The 20,171-nt window shown below is 36.8% G+C and overlaps 1 protein-coding gene across 14 annotated transcripts in view; it reads left to right on the top strand.

Annotated features, from left to right (window-relative positions):
- The window catches only part of PUM2 (pumilio RNA binding family member 2), a 66,487-nt gene that overhangs the window by 35,706 nt on the left and 10,610 nt on the right, over positions 1-20,171 (top strand). For 6 of the 14 annotated variants that reach the window (XM_040060936.2, XM_058420070.1, XM_040060934.2 and 3 more), the window contains exons 9-13: positions 394-533; positions 2,244-2,382; positions 7,601-7,744; positions 8,772-9,053; positions 13,789-14,025. In XM_040060936.2, the coding sequence (XP_039916870.1) occupies positions 394-533; positions 2,244-2,382; positions 7,601-7,744; positions 8,772-9,053; positions 13,789-14,025 (942 nt within the window). Of the gene's footprint in view, positions 1-393; positions 534-2,243; positions 2,383-7,600; positions 7,745-8,771; positions 9,054-13,788; positions 14,026-18,661; positions 18,734-20,171 lie in introns of all 14 variants that reach the window. The other 8 variants (XM_058420066.1, XM_058420064.1, XM_058420065.1 and 5 more) reach the window with 3 other exon arrangements.

Raw genomic sequence — 20,171 nt, 5'->3', positions numbered from 1 at the left:
TAGAGAAAGGAGGAATCACAAATTATCAATGTCTCAGTACATCACTATCAGGAGGATAAATTTTGTTCATACTGTGATGTTCTGAAATTATCTTTTCTTCCAGCCATGAAAACTGATATTGAATGTTTTTTAGTACACAGACTCTGAATGCTTTAAGGTTTTTCTTTGTCATCTGAGTCTCACAAGGGTATTCATTTTTTCAAAGAGAAGATATGACATGGTGTGATTTTTTTAAATTAACTGAATTGTGTTTGTGTGTCATTTTATCTAATATGGGAACTCTTCCTTTTTGATTTTCTCTTCTGACACTGAGAAGATGGATCAATGAGGGATGCTACAAACAGTATTTTAAGCAGCTGCACTAGATGGAATAATCATGCTTTCTGGTTTTAGGTCCTGCTGTGGTTCCACCTCAGTATTATGGTGTTCCGTGGGGGGTGTATCCAGCCAATTTATTCCAGCAGCAAGCTGCAGCAGCAAATACCACAGCAAATCAGCAAGCGGCTTCCCAGGCACAGCAGGGACAGCAACAGGTATGTCCAGCATGGAGAGCAGAGGTGCCTTACTTAACATTCCAGTGTGCAAGGATCAGCTGCTAGAAAATTTTACATAATTCAGATGTTCCATTTTATTGTACCATAAATGAATGTTAGAAACTCTCCATTTTCTTATTGATTTTCACTCTCTCACACTATGTTAAAGTTACTTTACAGTCTTGTTTCTTAAGACAATAAGCATTAAAAATGGTTCCTTTCTTCATGTTGCTGTGCTATTATGTGTCTAGGTAATTCTTCCTGTGTAGTAAATTACCTGTAAAGTTTAATCTAGAAAACTGACATAAAGAGGATGAACAGATACATTTCTGATAATTTTTGGAGGATATTGTTTCTTTAAGTTTGGGGAAAAATAGATCTGTGTTTTCATAAATCAGCTGGAAGATTAAATGTTATGCATTTTTCTGTCCCTTCAAAAAGTTGGGGGAAAAGTAGGGAAATTAAGGTGTTACCAGTAGTTTTGTTGCTTCACAGGGAGGAAGGCTTGCCCAGTTTATTTTTCTGTGACATTTATTGTATTGCAGCATCACCATATGCCATATGGTGTTTTTCCCTTGGTGAAGCAAGAGTGAGCAATTGTTACAAGAACTTGTTGAAAATTCCATTTCTTTAAGTAATTTTTAAAATGCTAATTTTCTATTGTTAGTCTGGATACATTTTTAAACCATTGTATGAGCTTTCAGTGTAAATGAATGGCAATTTTGACAAAGGAAAGCCCCAAATTTTACAATAACTTTACACTTGAATGAATGTAAGCATTTCAAGTTTTTTACCAGCAATATGGTTAATTTCAATTCAATTCTTAGAAATGTAATATAAGAAGTCTGAGATACCATGTAATTCCAGGGGTTTCATCACTGTTTTTATATTCAGGTAGATATTTCTTTCTACTAATTGTTTTTTTATCAGTGACCTGCATTGATAACTGAATGTATTGTATCTCTGCAGTGTCTTTTTGTTTTCTCTATAAAATTAATATCCAATTTATGCAAAGACCATACACAATTCTTTGTGGGAATATCTTGTGAGTTGTATTTCTCCCTTATTTCGGACCCAAAAAAGTTGATTTTAACCAAGAGAAATAGGGTAGAATTTAGATTTAGGAAGAATTTAGATTGCTTTTCAGTCAGATTCCTGGAGATTTGCTGTCAGAACATAATAAAATACGCCTGCATTGCATGGTGATGGAGTGTTATGTGAATGTTTAAAACTTAGTGGGTACATTATTTACAGCGCTGTTGGCAGCAGAGTGTTAATTATTTAGACAAGTTACTACAAGTGCTGAAATACTCAGATTCACATCATTCAATTGCCTGGAAGTAATGTAAACAAATGTGTTTATCAAGGAAGGTCAGGTGTTCAATTAATAAATAATGTAGGTTGTAAAATGTATCACTCTTACAGATTTTCTTCCTTCCTTTATATTCATTACCATTGATGGAACATACCTGAGTCCTGCTGTCCGAAGCAGGGCAGATATTTTATGGTTGAGTTTGTCAGCAAAATAGTATCTACCTTTTATTCTTTTTATGTGCATAATCTGGAGACCAGCGAGCTGCAGTATTCCCAAAGTGAAAATCAGGGCTGAGGCATCAAATGCTCAAAGCAACTGTTCTAGACCTTTGTTAGCACATAATAAATTGGCTTCCTTACCTTTTAAGGAATGAGTGTTGTGTCGGCCTTTTCCAGGTCCTGCGAGCTGGAGCAACTCAGCGCCCGCTCACTCCCAACCAGGGGCAGCAAGGGCAGCAAGCAGAGTCACTTGCAGCAGCTGCAGCAGCAAATCCAGCTTTAGCTTTTGGTCAGGGTCTTGCTACAGGCATGCCAGGTATGTATGTTATCAGGATTAGGAGATTCATGGAAAGTAACAATATCGGTGTTATTAGGTAACAGATGAACTAAGTCCTGTTACGTTTATGATAAGCTGCTTAGAATTGAGTTTTATGGTTTTATGTTATTCAGTTGGTTTAAAATACTGGCACAGTATTTTTAGAGCACAAGAAGCTCCTCTAGCATTTGTTATTTGAAGCATTTACTCTGTATTTGCTGTTACAAATGTATGCACAAGGAATATCACAGATTTTTGCAAGATAATTTCATATATAATGAAGCAACTACATGCTGTCTTAAAAAGTCATGGGTTCTCTGGTTCCTCTGCAACAGGAAGTATTAAGTTTTGCTAGAATAACTTTTATTGGGACATAATAATATCTAAAATTCAGAATCCAAAATTAAGAAATTTAAAAGAAAATTACTGTTTGATCAGATGTGAAGATGCTTGGAAGGATTCCAAAGGTTGGAGCCTCAGAGTCTTTTAATGTGCATGGCTTTTGACTTCCTGAGGCATAATTCATGTATTGGGAAGTGGTTCGCTTGAAGTTCAACATCACTTCTAAGGGTTTGGTGCAGTTACCTGAGCAAGAGCAATTTCAGTGTACTTGGCCATTCTGCAGTATGAAAATGAAGGTTTTTACATAGTTAAGTTGGATAATGTTGATGCATTCCTTTGACCTGTACAAGTTCTCTCCTTGGTCGACACCACTGTGAGATGTCCTGCAGCCCGGAGTCAAGAGCTGTTTGCTGCATGCTCTTGGGCTGCACTGTACACTTGGCCTCTGATGAGCGCATTACTGATTCTAGCTGCAGAGCTGACTGGCTATTGCGCTTTTCTTGTCTGTTTTCTTTTGTAACTGCAGTTTCTATTTCTTCTGCAGTAGTTATCTTCAGCTTTTACCATCTTTCTCCTAAAATGAAGAATGAGCAAAGTGCTGTCCTGGCATCTGCCAAGTGGTACTTCTGCAGCTCACCAAAGCAGTGGATAAGGCCTACAAACAATGAGGCATGTGAGAGATGTCATAAGCATCTTTGCACAAGCCTCAAAGGCTTAGCTGTAACTTTTTTTCTCTCTTTTAGGGGGTGTGGTATATGTTTGTTTATAGTTACTTGTTAGTTCTTACTTTGGATCTGGAGTAGTATCTGTCTTAACTCAAGACTAGTTCTTAAAACCTATAAACCCCACCCTCTCTCCAGGTGGATGATTGAAAGTAATACTGAGTGGTCAAATACATAACCTCAGTAGTGCAAGAGCCTGTCCTTTGAAGAAGGTACTTGAAGACATTTTTTCCTCTTCCACAAGCCCCAAAAGGTTTTCTGTGAGGGCAGGAGTCTTTTTATTCCATTTCCATTGTAGCTTCCTGCTTTATCCCATCTAATGCTGCAAGCCTGGATGGCCAGAGAAGAACTTTATTCTTGTGAATATATTTCAGACTGATCCAAAATAGGAATTGTGTGCAACTTCAGCCTTACCAACCACACTGTTACAGGGACTAGGGCTCAAAATATAAAGAAAGACATTTAGTTTTTCAGCCATTATCAGATGGGTTCATAGTGAGTCATAGGGAGTGCTGGTGATTCCTCTTTTTAGGGTAAGAAGTATACAGGATTAGGAAATGAATGCATGCCATTATATGTGGGAATTTTGTTACACTTGGTTTGGTGTCTGTATTTGAGAGAGTTGTTTGAGCTCTATTTATAGCAATCAAAGAGAAATAGGAACTTTTGCTCTTGTTTTGTCTGCCTCTATTTTCATTTCCTGATTTAAGATAAAGTGAGTTTGGCTCCAGAGATGCCTTTTTCTATTCTCTTACTAAAAATTGAGTCAAGATGACTAAATAATACCTAGATACCAAAATGGGACTCCGTGAATCCAAGACAGCAACCACTGAGCAACACATATAATGTAGTAAACAAGATTAAGAAATGTGAAATTCGTGTTTCAATGGACTAAGATGTTCTACAAGAAAGTGAAGGTCCAAACTGTGTTTTAAGCTTTTAAATAGTCTTTACAGAGAGAATATTTTCAGTTTGGCTTCACTGTGAGTTAGCAAGTGAGAGTATATTGTTCAGCTTGGCCATGCTTTTGTCCTGAAATTAGCTGAGCTGCTTTCTCCTTGTCACAGCCTTTGTGTGGGATGAAATTCATGTTGTCCCAACTATTTGACAGCTTTATTTTGACATTTGGTATTTCAGGTGTTTCTTGGTTAACTGTTTAGGAGGGTGTATTCCTGTGTTGCTTAAGATACCTATCTCATTCTACATGCAGAGAGAAGAGTGCCTGAAATCCAGGTTACTTTTCATAAAATGTCTCTATTAAGTTTCAGGAAATCAGAATGATAAAATGGTTTGGGTTGGAAGATCATCTCGTTCTAACTCCTTGCCTTGGACGGGGAACCTTCCACTAGACCAGGTTTCTCAGAGCCCCATCCACTCTGGTCTTGAACACCTCCAGGGGTGAGGTGGCAACAGCCTCTCTGGGCAATCTGTTCCAGTGCCTCACCACTCTCACAGTAAAGAATTTGTTCCTAATATCCAGTGCAAAGCTACACTTTTTCAGTTGGAAACCATTCCCTGTCTATCACTTCATGCTATTATAAAAAGTCTCCAGCCTTCCTGTAGGTCCCTGTGAGTACTAGAAGGCTGATAAAAGGTAAAACTTTTAAAACCACTAAATGTGAAATGCATTTTGCATTGGAGTTACACAATTCCATTTTAAATTCTTCCTATTCTAGTTGAGCAAGTCATTCAATAACAAAGACTCTTAAAAAACTGAGTGTTTCTGCCTGAATGAGAGTGTCAGAGGGTATTCCAAATTTCATAGGACAATCAGCATACATTCTGCTTATGAATAAAACCAGTTCTCATCACAGGCAGCTTCTAGACTTGGCATAATCATCCAAAGTCAGGAGTCTACTTGAGACTTCAGCTGTCAAAGGAGTCGTTTTGCTCAGTGGAGATATCCCTTGTGCAGCTGCTGTAAAGAAACTGCAGAGCTGCTCAGCTTATCCTAAAATATATGTCTGTAACAGCAGGTCAGCCAAATCCCACCAGAGGCTCCAATGACTGCACTTACTAGGTAAGATACAACTTAGTTTTATGGAGCTTAAAGTTGTCATGGTGCATCTGGCTTGCAGTGGACATGTAAAGGGAGTGGTCTGGAAAAAAATGCCCATGTATAGACCATTAAAATCAACGGTTTCTATCCATTGGCATAGCATTTTTTGGTTTTATTGCCTAGAGGAATTCGAAGTGTGACATTGAAGTGTGACAGTGGGTAGTATGAAATAGAAGTCAATTTTCATTATGGCAGATGGACAGTATAGGCAAAGTGGTCACAGAAAATACAAATGGGTTACTGGCTAGATAGTTCTGAATTTGATTTGTGAGAGGATGTTCAGAGATAAGGCTGAGCATGTCAGAACAAGCAAAAGGTTGTAGGGGCTCAGGTTTTAGAGAAAGAGAGTTCAGGAAGGGAGAGGATGACATTTTTAAAAGGGGCAGATAATAGAGTTGGCAGTAAGGAGTGTCACATCTGTTAAATTGTGTAGCGAGAAGTGGCAAACTGGCATACATTTGGATGTCATCACTGAGGGAAATTGCATTACTGAATGGGTAAGTGCAATACTAAGGATGAGCTGCATAAGCCAAGAAAACAGATTTCATTTCCTCTCATGCTTCAGGTTTGTGTGATAAGAATCAGAAAGTTTTCCAGAGTCTGTGGTTTCTGGAGACATTTAGAAATCATTTCAGCAAAAACACCATATTGATAAACTAGATTGTTTACTTTTGCTTTCCCTGCTGATACGGAGACAGAAAGTGCAGATAGAACAATTGAACTCTAAAATAAAAGATGTGATTATGAGCTGATTAGGAAATGGTATGTTTTAGTTTTCTGACTGCATGGGAACACCACAGTGAACTTGAATGTGAAGGCACTGAAGTGAGCTTTGATAATTGTTAATTTTGAGGGGAAATTGCACAGCCACAGGGAGAGATGATGATGACACAGATGTTTTAGAAACTAAGGAGAAAATATGACTTGGAAGGCTGGTAATTGTGATACTTACCTTAAATCAGAGGTCCAGTTATGTTCAGAATAATATGTATTTCAGAGATAGCTCTGCTAGACCTAGTTCTGAACATACAAAGCAACTGATGGGAACAACTGACTTAAAATAGAATGCAAAATCTTTTCTCATGTGTACAAAAATAGATGTGTGACTATTGCATTCTTGTCTTTTTTTCTCGATAGTGCTCGTATGTATTTGAACATGGGAGGAATATTGAAATTCCATTGGATTTTGTTTTATTGCTTCATAAGAACAGTCAGCCTAACAATTAGAAATGGTTATATTTTAAATATCAGCACCCTTTCCTAGATTATTGTAGTTCGTCTTCCATTTTTTAGGAATTCTTCTTCCAATTCATCTATTTCACTAGAAGGTGTCAAGAGCTTTAAAATTATTTCTCTTGCTTTTGTTCTAAATAAAGATTGGTTTTGCTTGGCCTTCTTTTGTCTCTTTTGCTTTTATTCATTCATATATTGTATCATGTATTCCTTCCTATGACTTGCTTTTCTCCTTTTTCAACTCCTCCTCCTTCATCAATTCCAATTCTTAACTGTCAACTGAATGAAGTATAATGCTTGGATTGCAGTCTTTTTTATTCCTGTGAAACTAACTGGTCCAAGGCACTCCTGCACACACAGCATTCCTTTCCTAATGTGTTTTTGCAGATGGACTTTTAAGTGTGGCTAGGTAATGTGTGGAATTGCCAGACTTGCATTTAGCTCAACCCTTTAATTGTGCACATCTCAATAGCTTCTCCATGTACAAAGGAGTACAAGAGAAATGTAGAGTATTTGAAGCTGCTGAAAGAAATTGATTTGGTAATGATCCAAGTACTGCCACTTGTGTTGTACCTGTACCTTCTCACTATGGTGTTAGAAACTTTAACACTGACAATAAGTTCAACTTCAGACAACTAATTTTAGCAGTTATTTTAGCTGTAAAATATTACTTGAAGCATTTCTAAATATGATTTTGTCCCGTGATGTTTACTGCTTTTTCTTTGATGTCTAGTTGATGTTCAAAGACAGTGTGGCAGAAATGCTGGATTGTAGTTTGTGGTTAGAATATTTCAAGGAGAGAGCAAATGCTGACTGTATGAGACTATCTGTACCACTAATCCTTGTCTCCTGTGTTGTGTAGGTTACCAAGTGCTGGCTCCCACTGCCTATTACGATCAGACTGGTGCCTTAGTAGTAGGCCCTGGAGCGAGAACTGGGCTGGGTGCACCAGTTAGATTGGTGGCCTCAACTCCTGTTCTAATCAGTTCTGCAGCAGCACAAGCAGGTAAATATTTAATCCTGCACAGAGGTTTCTTTTACTTCTCTACTGAATCTTAACAGTAATGTTGATTAGTATTTGACATCATTGTTCTCTATGCATCTGTGAAGTTTTCTAGTTGTGAAGGATATACTGTGCATGCTTGCTTTATTATTCTGTTTCCTCCTGTTCTCTGAGACTGTTCTTTCTCACAGATGGGTTTTCCATTTTTAATTGGAATTTACAGTCCTCTTTCCATACGTACACAGGCATGTTTCTGCAAATGTTACTTGTCAGATAGGAACATTTTCTCTTTCCTCTCCCCATGCATTATAACATGCACTTCTCATCAATCCCCTATGGTGTCCTCTACGAAGTGTCATTTCATTCCTTCGGCCTGGCAGAAGATGGACTGCTCTGGAGCCTTGCTATGCTTTTCTCATGAAACTTATTTTCTCCTGAAAAATATGGCAAGGAGAAAGCTATGTACAGAATGGAAATCAAAAGAGGAGAATTAGTTATATCAAGAGTCTCTAGTTTCCTTCTTTTTTACCAGTTGTAAGATCTATTGTTACTTTACTGAACCATTACTGTGTTTGTTAAATTAAAATCCAGACTATTAACCCTGGATTAATTAACTTAATCTGTTCAGAAAATAAGATTTCAACTTAATTATCAGCTTCTTTCTCTATGCAGAACTTGCTTCTGACAGTAGCTGAAGATGACTTTGAATGACTCTCAGATGCAGCTCTGCTGCTGCAACTTTGGATATATAAAGTTCAGTAAACAATAATGTCTTATATGCTTACGCTGAGAATTCCCTCAATTACATTAACAGTTCTGCAGCCTTGATTAGCCAAAACATGTGCTGTCTTCACCTTTTTTCCTTGAGTAATTAAGATTGTGTAATGCTATTAAATCTCTTAGTCCTTTAATATGTGAATTTCTACTTGTTTTAAGAGGGCTTCAAGAAAATACAATTAGTTCTGAATAATCCATTTTCAGTCAGAAATGTTTGAGAGAGTAATTATGATTGAAAACATGTGTTTTACAGCTGCAGCTGCTTCAGCTGGAGGAACAGCAAACAATCTCGCGGGAGCCACGAACGGTCTATTTCGGCCACTTGGTGCCCAGCCACAACAACAGCAACAGCAAACAAATAGTAGCCTACAATCCAATTCATTTTATGGCAGTAACTCTTTGACCAATAACTCCCAGAGCAGTTCCCTTTTTTCACATGGTCCTGGCCAACCAGGAAGCACATCTCTTGGCTTTGGAAGTAGCAGCTCTTTAGGAGCAGCTATCGGCTCTGCACTTGGTGGATTTGGCTCATCAGGTAGGTTGTTAATATAGTGAGGACATTCTGTGAGACTTTTGTGCTAAGCAGAAAAATGTATCTGTATCAGGCATCGTATATATATACATTTCTAAAAAGAATGCAAAAACAGGTTATTCAAGTTTAAAAATAATTACAGTGAAATAAAAAAAGGGGTTTTTAGTTCGCTTGTGTTCTGTATACAAGATGCATTTTTGAACAATATCCTTAGTCACAGATATCTCCAAAATACTTTTCCATACTGATCACTGTACTGTATCCCAGAAAGTTATTACTGTTTTTCAGTAAGCTGCTTTTGTTTTCAAGGAAGTCTTCATTCTGTGGTTAAAGTAACAGTAGTGAAGATATACATTCTTTCATTTTAATTATAATATCAGAAAAATCCATAATTTATTCAAAAACATTAAACAGCATATGGCTTTCTAAATCTGATCTAATACTGAAGTGCTTGTTTCCAAAATACTTTTAAAGAATTTATAAAACAAAAATACTTAATACCCAAGAATAGTTCTTGTTGACTCTAGGAGGTTTAATCTTAGATACAGTTAAGCCTAAATAGTTCTGTGCACGTTTGAGGCCTTTAATTATTTCAGCAGATACTCCTAAATGTTACCAACCTGTTTGTACTTAAAAAAAAAAGAAATCATTCTGTCACATTTCTGCTCTAAAGCAGACATTTCATATTCACACAGTTTTTAAACATGCAAGGTAGGTTTTCTTATATTTCATATTCAGTTTTAGTAAGGCAAGAGAAACATTTTAAAAAAAAAATACTTCCTTTTGCTTTTAATCTCTAAATTTACAGCACTGAATTGCTTCTTACTACTAATACTATTTTAATGAAATCAAGGGAGCATGTTTAATCTTGTGTACCTTGCAGATGGGTAGAAATCGGGGAAATTGTATGTACTTTAACAGTATTCTTTTCAAAAATAAGGAAAATTAGCACTAAAGAAATTTAAAAAAAATTATTACAAAATGGTTTAAAATATGGGGGAGGAAAAACAGAAGGAAAAGCACACCCTTCAGTGTTAAGACATGATAGTTGTTATTTGGTAACTAAGTGTGAGTAGTGGCATCATATATACTGCATACCAACACAGAGTTTTTCTCAGTGTTGTTTTTCATAAAATAATCAGAAAAGTTATTTACTTGAACAAAACTAATGCTAGGAAATCCAAAATTAGGTTTTTATGCTGATCCTGTCCAGTATTTGATTTTAAAGAGGAGACTCAAAACATCCCATGTTCAATTAAAAAAAAATTGAGGCTACTCAGTAGTGTGAATTTTCTTAGTTTTCCTTAATGCCACAGCAACTAAATTTTATTCATAAAATTGTGCTATCCAAGTGTATATTATGTAATATAACTTGTCCTGACCTGTTAGTAGGGTTTCAGTGAATCCCTAGCAGCTGTGTTGCACTCTAGATACAGTTTCATGACAGTGGTAGATAGTGATAATAAATACATATATCTAATAATTTAATAGTGCAACTATTTAAGCCCTTTAGATGGAATAGATTTGAGTCATAACAGTTTTTATCCTGCATTATCTGAAGAACCTTCATAGAACACAAATTTTAGTTGTATATCTGTTTAAGAAAATCAGCGTAGCTTTTTCTGGCACAGGAGATTAAGCCCTTTTCTTGTAGCAAAGGTCAGTTCCAGCACTTTGTCCAAAGCCCTCAGCACAGAGAGCACATGCTGAAATCTTGCAGCAGTATCCAGGGTGATTTAATTAGCATGGTAGTTTGCACAGGGAAGCAGGAACCCTATGCTTTTGCTGTTTGAGAGGTGCTGATCAAAGGTGCTATCTAAACCTGAAATATTTTTAGTAGTATTATAAGAATAGTGTATTGAAAGTGCCCTTCTGCCAAGTATAAATTGTACTTGCCCTAATAGCCACTTACAAAATGATTCCTGGTTATTTTTTTTTTTAGAGTTCAGACCTGTATGTATATATGAATTGAATTGTACAGATGAACACTTAAACAAGTGCTATTCATGCATATTGAGGCAAATTGAAAACAAGTTTAATGTTTTATGTGCCAAGGTTTCAGCTTCTTTGTAACTCCCGTCAGTGTGTTGAAAAGGTTGAATTTCAGTTAAAATATAGCCATGAAGACTGATAAATGCCACAACACATTTTGCCCTTATGTTTTCAGTTTTTTCAGGGGGCAAAAATAGCTGCAAAAAATGTAAAGATGAGCATGTTCTAGCTTGAATGACTGAATAGAGTAACTACTGAAAGCGGCAAACATACCATATAAATGACTGTATGTACTTACAGTCTCTGTTCTTTTATAATAAAGTTATTCATACTCCATTTTAAAGATTTAGGTACATGATGATAAGTTACTGCAGCTTAACAGGTAGCCAAGAATTAGATCAACTATGGCAGCTTTCCAGATGCCGCCTTCTGGCCTGTAACAACTGTAAAGGAATAGGATTAGCTTGGAGAGGGGAGAAGAGGAGTAAGCTAATGCAAATTATCTTCTGGGTGTTGTGAGCTTTGCTTGTGTGTGTGAAAATGCAGCTCAGCTGGTTTGTGGTAACTTGTTAAGCTGCAGTAATTTAGCTGAGTAAGAAACCCTGAAAGATGGAAAAATAACAATCCATCGTGTAGCATTATATTAACATTTATATGGTTCACTGAGCTAGAGCCTGTAGAGCTGGTCTCAAAGCTTGAGATTTCTTTCAGCTGTTGCCTTAATTTGCTTTTCTGCTTTCTTATTCTCAATCTCCTTGCCTAGTTAGTCCAGTATCTTTTCCTTCTGGTTTCTCCTCTAGTATGTCTTCCTTCCCAGTTTCCAGGCAACATTTATCTCCTGCTTCCTTTCCCCTCCTAAGTATGTTTCTGTTTCTACTTGTACTGTGTGGTGTTCCCATCATCAGCTTACTATTCCAGTCTTTTTGCCCCACAGTCACATACACCTTCTACAGCCTAACTTTTCTTCAGATCTGCTTTCTTCTCATCCTCAGTCCCACTGAAAGTGCTTGCAGTTTTTCTTGAAGTCTCTTTGTTGGCTCCTTTGTCTTACCTTTCTCTCTTCCTCCTTCTGATTTCCTTTTTTTCTCTTTTCCCCCTCCCTAGTCTACTTCTTGTGTTTGGCTTTTGTCTCCCCTGCACTTGAAATAGAAAACTTCCTCTCTGCATTGCCTCATGGGCCTTTCCAACACAAGGTGGAATCTTGGACAGCAGTTTCAAAGTCTGGTTTTGACATGGCACACTGAAGTTCAATTGCAGGCACAACCTTAATCAGCCATCTCAGATGTGCTGTGTATGGTCAGGAGTTTAAGTTTTCAGCTCTGAGTCTGTAGCAGAACTGTGCTGAACTTGGATGAGCTGTGATTTTGCCAAGAATTTTAGTTCAATCTAAGAGTGTGAAAATAAAGGTGGTCTGCTGCTGGCGTATTTGGTCTGAATACACGATAGCATCAACTTCTCAAAGAGGAAGCTAGATTATTTTGGTAAGGATAAAACACCTTTCTTTGCCAGTATTTCTGAAATGGCAGTGTTCAGACAGAAGTTCTATTAAAAATTTTATCCAAGCAATTCCTTACCGTGAAAAATACTAGCCAAGCTGTTAATGTTATGAGAAAACAAATTAGTGTCTTAAAATGGGAAGTTTCAGGCGACCTTTATATTGTGCCATGCTGCCAGCTTTAATAGGAAGGTATTTTAAAAGGTTAAAGGTTATGGAAGTAAAAATTCTGACCTTTCCTTTTTAAGTTGAAGTAATCAATAGTAGTAATCAATTTTCCAAAGTCAGCTTAAGAAAGATATTTGTTATTAAAATATCCATAATCTTGGTTTGGTTCATGAGTATAATAATGTTGAGTGTTTAAAACGGGCATTCTAGTTTAATACTTCACTAGTATGCAGCAGATACTAGAATTTAACATTTCTAAAATCTTTTTATTGTTCTCCTAATTTGTCCTAGACTGCTCATCGCCCTGCTGAATGATGCTGTGCAGGATAACCAGTCCTTCACTAACACACTGTTATCCAAAGCCTCTAGTCTAATTTGACTTTCAGAAACACTGATAGTAGAAAAATCACGTTTTTAATTTCTCACCTAATTTTTCTATCTCTGCTGTGCTTCTCATCTTCTTTCTTGGCCTATTCCCTCTTTATAATATCTTTTCAAAACACTCATTTGAGAGACATTTTTCATAGGGAATTTAAAGTAGTCATTTTTTTCCTACAGGTGAGGGGTTCACAAATGTGGAAGTTCAGAAACAGCTGAACAGCAATAAAAATTCTTTTGTGAACCCTTAAACAACAACAAATTTCCTCTAGACTTTTTTCCTGAAATGAGTGTCACTGTCTAAAAATTTATGTGGGGGAAAAAAAAAAAAAATTATCAAATAATTTAGTGGCAATATTTTTAGAACCATTTATCCTGTAAAGTGACAGTGTAATCTAATCTTATAAATTCCACATTTGTCCCAAAGCCTGAAGTCAGGCATTTAAAACAGAGTACTGCAATATTACTGTGAGAAGTCTAGTGTGAAATGTTGAAAGACGTGGACATTGGTGAAATTACTTGCCAGTGGTATGTTTATACCCACTCAGATTTACTTAAAAGCATGTGTGGTTATCACAGTAATTGTCTTTGTCATAACGATTGCTGTAATTATTGTGATCGCATCTGTTGTTGCCCAGCTGTAGTTGGGGATAGGTTTTATTCAGTTGACACTGTGTAATTAGGGTCTTTTTATTTCTTCTTCAGTTGGCAGTTCTGCAAGTAGTAGTGCCACAAGGAGAGATTCTCTATCTACTAGCTCTGACTTGTACAAAAGATCTAGTAGCAGCCTAGCACCCATAGGGCAGCCATTTTACAATAGTCTGGGATTTTCCTCCTCTCCAAGTCCAATAGGCATGCCTCTGCCAAGCCAAACGCCAGGACATTCACTTACGCCACCGCCATCACTTTCATCACATGGATCCTCATCCAGTTTGCATTTAGGTAAAAAAAACAAAAACAAAAAACCAAAAAAACACTTTTTGTTTGTATGTGTGTATGTATTTCTATGTGTAAAATATGTGTTGCATAAGAGATGTTCACATTACCTTTGCTGTTAAACAGTTTTGTAATGAAGAGGGGCCATTCCTGAAGGGTGAAGAGCATGTTCAGATGCTCATTGATTTGTCAGTGGAGGGCACTCAGCTTTTGGTAGTATCAGGCCAACAACTGATTTTTCTTCCCTTGCAGAAGCCCAGTAAGAATAATTGGTCCTTTTTCTTTAATGTTTCCACAGTATGACAAGCAAAGGTGCATTATTTTTGGTTCTCCTCCACTGTGTTACCACTTCAAGGACATTTTAGATGATGTATTTAACAGTGAAGAGACTTTCATTAATGCCCCTTGCCATGATAATGAGCAGTGCTCTCTCTCAATGTAAAATGTATTGAAAGGGGATTTTTGAATCAGTCAGCCTCATGGCCAAGATACTTTGCCAGGAAGACAGTTGTTTATCACCACGCTGATGGAAGGAGACAAAAAAAAGGCATTTGTCAAAGAAGTAGCAAAGGCATTGTTAGTGGTGGCTGTTATTGGATGTATTTTTTAAGGAATGCCAGAAATAATTTCTCAAATGTTTTCTTGCCTAGTAAGATGACATGAGAGCTCAACCTTTCTTTAAAAAAAAAATTAAAATAAAATAAAAGATCTAAAAAAACCCCACCACAGTATACAATATATTTAGAAAATAATGCCTCTAACCTGAGGTTACCTAATACAGTTTTTCTCTTCTGCTGCAAATATTTGCAGTCATTTAATTTGGATGCTAAAATCATTCCGCAAAACTGGATGTAATTCAAGATTGAGTTGCCAGTTGCTCCAGTAAGTGTTCAATGCACAGTTCTGTGCTTGCAATAGGCAGTGTAATCCTCTATACTTTTTAGTGCAGATATGAAAAAAAAAAAAAAATTAAAATGCCTACCAGAATACAACTTAAGTGAAATGTGTGAGTGATTTGTATAACAAGGTTAAATAATTAAAATATATTACATTTGCAGTACAGTATCCCCTTCAAGGTTAAGTGCTGAATACCCAAAATAAAACTGGGCAAGGGGATGTTTCAGCACGTTTTATTTTTTTTTACTTACCTTTTTTCCTTTTTCAGGTCTACAAAGTGCACCTTTGGGCTGAGACCAAGCATGGAAAGTTTCAGCCCAAATGGAGGCTTTTGAGAAAGTTCTGAACATCTGACAATGGGGTTATCATGGAAATCTTTTTCTTTCTTTCTTTTCAAAGTACTCTCACCATAGTTTTCATATTGCTGAAAACTATACTTAAACCAAATTTTGGAAGGCATTATCTAAAATTTAAAACATTCAAAGTTCTGTTTATTTCACATTTGATAAATGTTAATTTTTTTCTTTCAGTTCTGAGAAAATAGGCTGTGATCACTATAGAGGATTTCCTCTATCAGCAGAAATTGTTAAATACTGACTTTGACCCATTTTGAGCTGTTTGGCAGTGTGAGCTAAGCCTAATAGCTGTTAAAATCATGTACTAGATCAGTGTGTAACTGCCAGAATATACAGTTGTACTCTGAAAATTGACACAACCCTGTTGGCTTCCATGTGTCCTCTTCATCCTTCAAGTGAAGTGGACCTTGATTATTGATAAACTTTTTGCTATATTACAAAATCAACCTGAAATTTGGAAATGGAGGTCTTTTGGATATTTGCTTTCACAAAGCAGTAATTTTTTTAGCCTTTTTGCCCTGTGCCGTATTTTTGCACAGTTGCATTCAAAGTGCACCATCTCAGAGTTTAAGACTATTTCTGCAGTTAATTGTCTGTCTTGTTATATTTATTCTGGTGTGTTCATCAACCGCTCTTGGAAGCATGCTTTGTTTTCACATACAAAAACTAAAAATAAAAAAAAAAAAAAAATCAAAGCTTTCTCACCTAGTGAGAAGTTATACCTGAAATCAAACAGGGAGTATATTTTAAGAAAGGTATGCTTATCATATAGTCACTTTTCAGAGTAGAACAACACTGTAAGTTCATGTCTGCATGCAGTTTCCATTGGTATTCTGATAATGCCTGTCAAATGCAGCTCTCCTTCCACCTTCCAAACTTGTCCTGCCTGCTTGTATCAACAGGTTCAGCTAAGTTTAACTCTTGTTTTAAAATGGGCATCAAACTCTGTTGCTCCTGTTTCAGCCACCAGAGTCTAGAGCACAACGCTGGGAAAGGGTGCATGATTTTATAACCCCTTTGTCAGACACTTGCTGCAATTTGTAGCTTGAAAGAACAATTTCCCTTTTACAAGGAATTTGTGATATTTTACTGTTTTTATCTCCTCTCACCAACTTTTATCTGACATCCTAAAATAGGAATGTGCTAATGACTTTGTGCTAGTGTCAGTTTTCCTGTATTTGAAGGGATTTGTCAGTTGTCTGTAACTGCTTCTTTAGTTGGAGCAGTAAGGTCATGAATTTGAACTACCCTTTCACTCCCAAGTACAAGGAGCTGTAAGAGGAAGTGTTTTTACATTGTCATAAAAAAACCCCTTTTAGATTGGTAGTCCTTACCCTGTTTGATGGTACATTGCAGCATTTTAAGAGTAGAGTTTTGGTGTAGAGTAGGATTTCTAAAATCTGGGCTTTTGGAGGTAATTATTTCCTGTGTGATGCGAACCAAGCTTGTTAGCAGTTGGGATTGATGTTTCACCTTCAGGGATGGTCGTTGTGAGTAAGATAAAGGCGCCTTGGCAAGGCAGTGTGGGGAGCTTTGCATCGCCTCAGCTGTGTCCCTCCTCTGTAGGGCTGCACTAAACCAGACATGATAAAACACGTGCATCGATTCCTACAATGTACATAGATATGTGTAATTCTGGTTTCCATATGAAGATGAAACTTTTAGCTTTGGATGAGATGAAGCTACTTTTTTACAGATGAAAAAATACTTTATAGAAATTAAGTTTAAAACTTTTATATACATGTTTGTGTGTTACTAGAAAATACTGCTGACATGTGTAAATAAGTTACTTTGCAGTGGATGTGTTTTTTGTCTTTATTAGAAATAATTGAAAAAATACTTTGGTAAATACTAACAGACTAATGCTGTCAAAAGAAATGTGCCTGGATCTAGTTTTTAATGTTTTTTCATGTTCTCCTTAACATGAAATATGTTAAGGAGTCAATAATTTAACATGCTTTGTGTCCTTGAAACTTAGGCTCTGAATTAGATGATCTATATCCCCTTTATATCTCTCTGCCTTTTCCTCCCTATGGATAAGCCACGGGGGTTTAGGTTCAATTAAACTGTAAAACAACTTAATATTATTCCGTGCTTCAGAGATCTTTGTTCTGTGAGATCAGAAGTGATAGCTAATTGATTATCTGAAGAATGAACTGCACATTTCATTCCCCAGGAGTTTGGAATTGTGTGGCTATACTGATGTCTAACAAGTATTTTAATTTTTCAGTGCTTTATTCAGTAGGGTATGTTCCCCAAATAACTTACAAGATGCAGGCTGTTACTTTCCTAGTTTGGTGAAGAAAATACACCATTGTACTCACAATGATGTCTGCATGTAATAAGTACCTAAGACAATATGCCTTCACTTCGGGAGTTCTACTGTTTTTCAAATCTGCAGAGTTGCCACTGAACCATAACATTGCTGTAATTAAAGGTTATGTGAAAATAAAAGCTAATTACTAATTAAATTACTCTTTTTTATAATAGTGTCCAGTGTTTTCTAAGGTTCTGCTTTCTGAGTACCACAGATTCTTCTAGGCACAATGGATGTGCTTTCTTAATATAGTTTTCCTGTTCTATTGTCCTGCTGAATGTGATTGTCTGAAATAGTCACTCAGGCTATATAGGAGCCTCCCAGTTGTAGCATAGTTGTCTTACAAGTCTAAAAAAGTGATGGTTCTCAAATTAGGCTGAAAAAAAGCTTAATAATTCTGAGCACAAAATGTATATTACACAAATATAGCATATTTGGTAAAAGCTACCAAGTTTCTTAATTTCTATTTTAGTTGCTGGATAAATTGTTGCATTTAATTTATGGAGATGAAGGCTCAGTTGTGACTGTGTATGTTGACTGTGAGCATATGACCAAAACTGCCCTATTAGTTTCTGGCACAGAATTAAGCATGTGATCAGTGGAGTAATAGAGGTGCTGCAGAGGATAGTAGTCTGTAATTTCCTTTCAGATGGGCTCTGGTGCCCTCTTGTGATATTAAATAGTGTTACTGCACAGCATGTACAAAGAAGCCAGGATTGCACTGATGTATTTACATAGTCCAGATGAGAAATACCATCACTTCAACTGCAGAACTTTTTTTGTTCTTTAGACCGCCATTCCTAGAGGAGAAATTATGGCAGAGCTTCACCTGCAGAATGTTGGTTTTGGTTTTTTTCTTCTGTTTGTTAGTACCATAGTGTTTCTCAGAGGGAACTAAAGATAATAGTTACAAAACTTTGATTTTCCTGGCCATAGAAGATTAAGAGGCTTTAATTTAAAAGAAAACCTAGTGTTTTTTGAAAGGTGTTGTGGGACATAAAATATTTATTTATGTTTATTGCAGAATTTTGAAGACTAATTATAATATAAATTCTAATTATTTCTATTTTAGGGCATAATACTATACGCTGCAATAAATGTGATGCTTCATGTGTCTTCCAGAGCGCTAACATCTCAGATTCTGGTACTAGAATTTGACCTTTTGAGAAAGATAACTTTACCATTAATACATCGCCAGTCCACTGTAACACTGTTGTTGCCTGGCTTTATAAATACTTGGAACCAAAAGAAGGCTTGGCTGGGGCACAGTCAGGTGGTGGGGTTTTTTGGGTTTGTTGTTGTTGTTGTTTTTGTGGGGTTTGTTTTGTTTTAGTTTATTTTTTGTTCTCCCCTTTTTTTCCTTTTTTTTTAAAAATTAAGTTTGTAATAGAGCACCATTCAAACAGCACATACTGCAGTTTGTTTTAAATTCAAATGTAGATCTTTATTCTTTTGACTTTGAAAGTGCTTTAATTACAGTATCACTTCCTAGACAAGGAGACAAAATGCTTTCCTTTTCCAATTTGTAGTCAATACTTTTAGGGAGTGTTTGGCTTTTTCTTTCCTTAGTTTAGTTTTAGTAGTAGAATTGAGGTTTCTGTGTGGGAATTGTCTTTGAGTATTTCTGCCTGTAGTATAGTAAGAGTATCCCTCTAAAAAGCATACAATAGCTGGGGGAGATGCTCTGGATGCTTTTTATGATATTGCTGCCTGTTGTAAAGTGGAGGGGAGAGGCCTGTTGGAGTAGTTCAGAGTGACATGAACTGATCGGAGAGCAGGGGGTGAGGAGAAGTGCACAGGACTGTAGAATGACAAGAGCTGTAGGTGGAATCATTAGCAAAAAGGAGTAGGACCTAGACACAGGAAGGCAATTCAGTTCTTAGAAAGTAAGGCAGGATGAAGTGAGAGTGTTAAGTGTTTGTGCAGCAAGGAAAGGACTTGTTTCTAAAAGGAGCTTCAGTTTGATGTATCTGTGGTTGTTTGGTAATTAAGTAGGGCATTCTTAGTTACCTGTTTTGAAATTTGACATATTTAGTGCTGAGAAGAGGGACCAGATTGAAAGCTTGGGATGCTGAAGTCATCAAATAACCTGCAGGACAGGTACAGCTTGACTAGAGGCACCACATGTGCCTCCCCAAAAATGCCCTTAACACGCTGGAAAGATAATCTCAGTAGGGACTGAAGGGTAGTTCAGATTTCATGGTCTGTTTTGTCACAATTGGCTAACTTCAAGACTAAGAACAAAGGTATAAGCCAGTATGACTTGTGAAGTGGAAATCTGCCCACTAAGTTTAAGGCCCACCCAGTTCTAAAGTTTCTGTAAGGCTGAGTGGGTGCTCACTTTTTCTGCCTTGATACATTCTTCTAATGACATTTCTTTTCCTGGTGCCCTTCACATAAAATCAAAATGAGGAGGAGAATGGTTTTATTTATTGCAAGATAAAGCTCTCTAACTCCTCCAGCCATAATGAGGTAAATCTAAATAACAAGACACCACCGTTGTTTTCTTTGGCTCCAGGGTGTATCCGTAGTTTTAGTTTCACTCGCTGTTTTGCTGTTGCTTCTTTTCCTCCCGGCTGTTA

The sequence above is a fragment of the Hirundo rustica genome, chromosome 3, assembly GCF_015227805.2.
Source record: "Hirundo rustica isolate bHirRus1 chromosome 3, bHirRus1.pri.v3, whole genome shotgun sequence".
Lineage (NCBI taxonomy): Eukaryota > Metazoa > Chordata > Aves > Passeriformes > Hirundinidae > Hirundo > Hirundo rustica.
The sequence above is the reverse complement of the archived record's forward strand: the minus strand, read 5'-3'. Positions and strand labels throughout refer to the sequence as shown.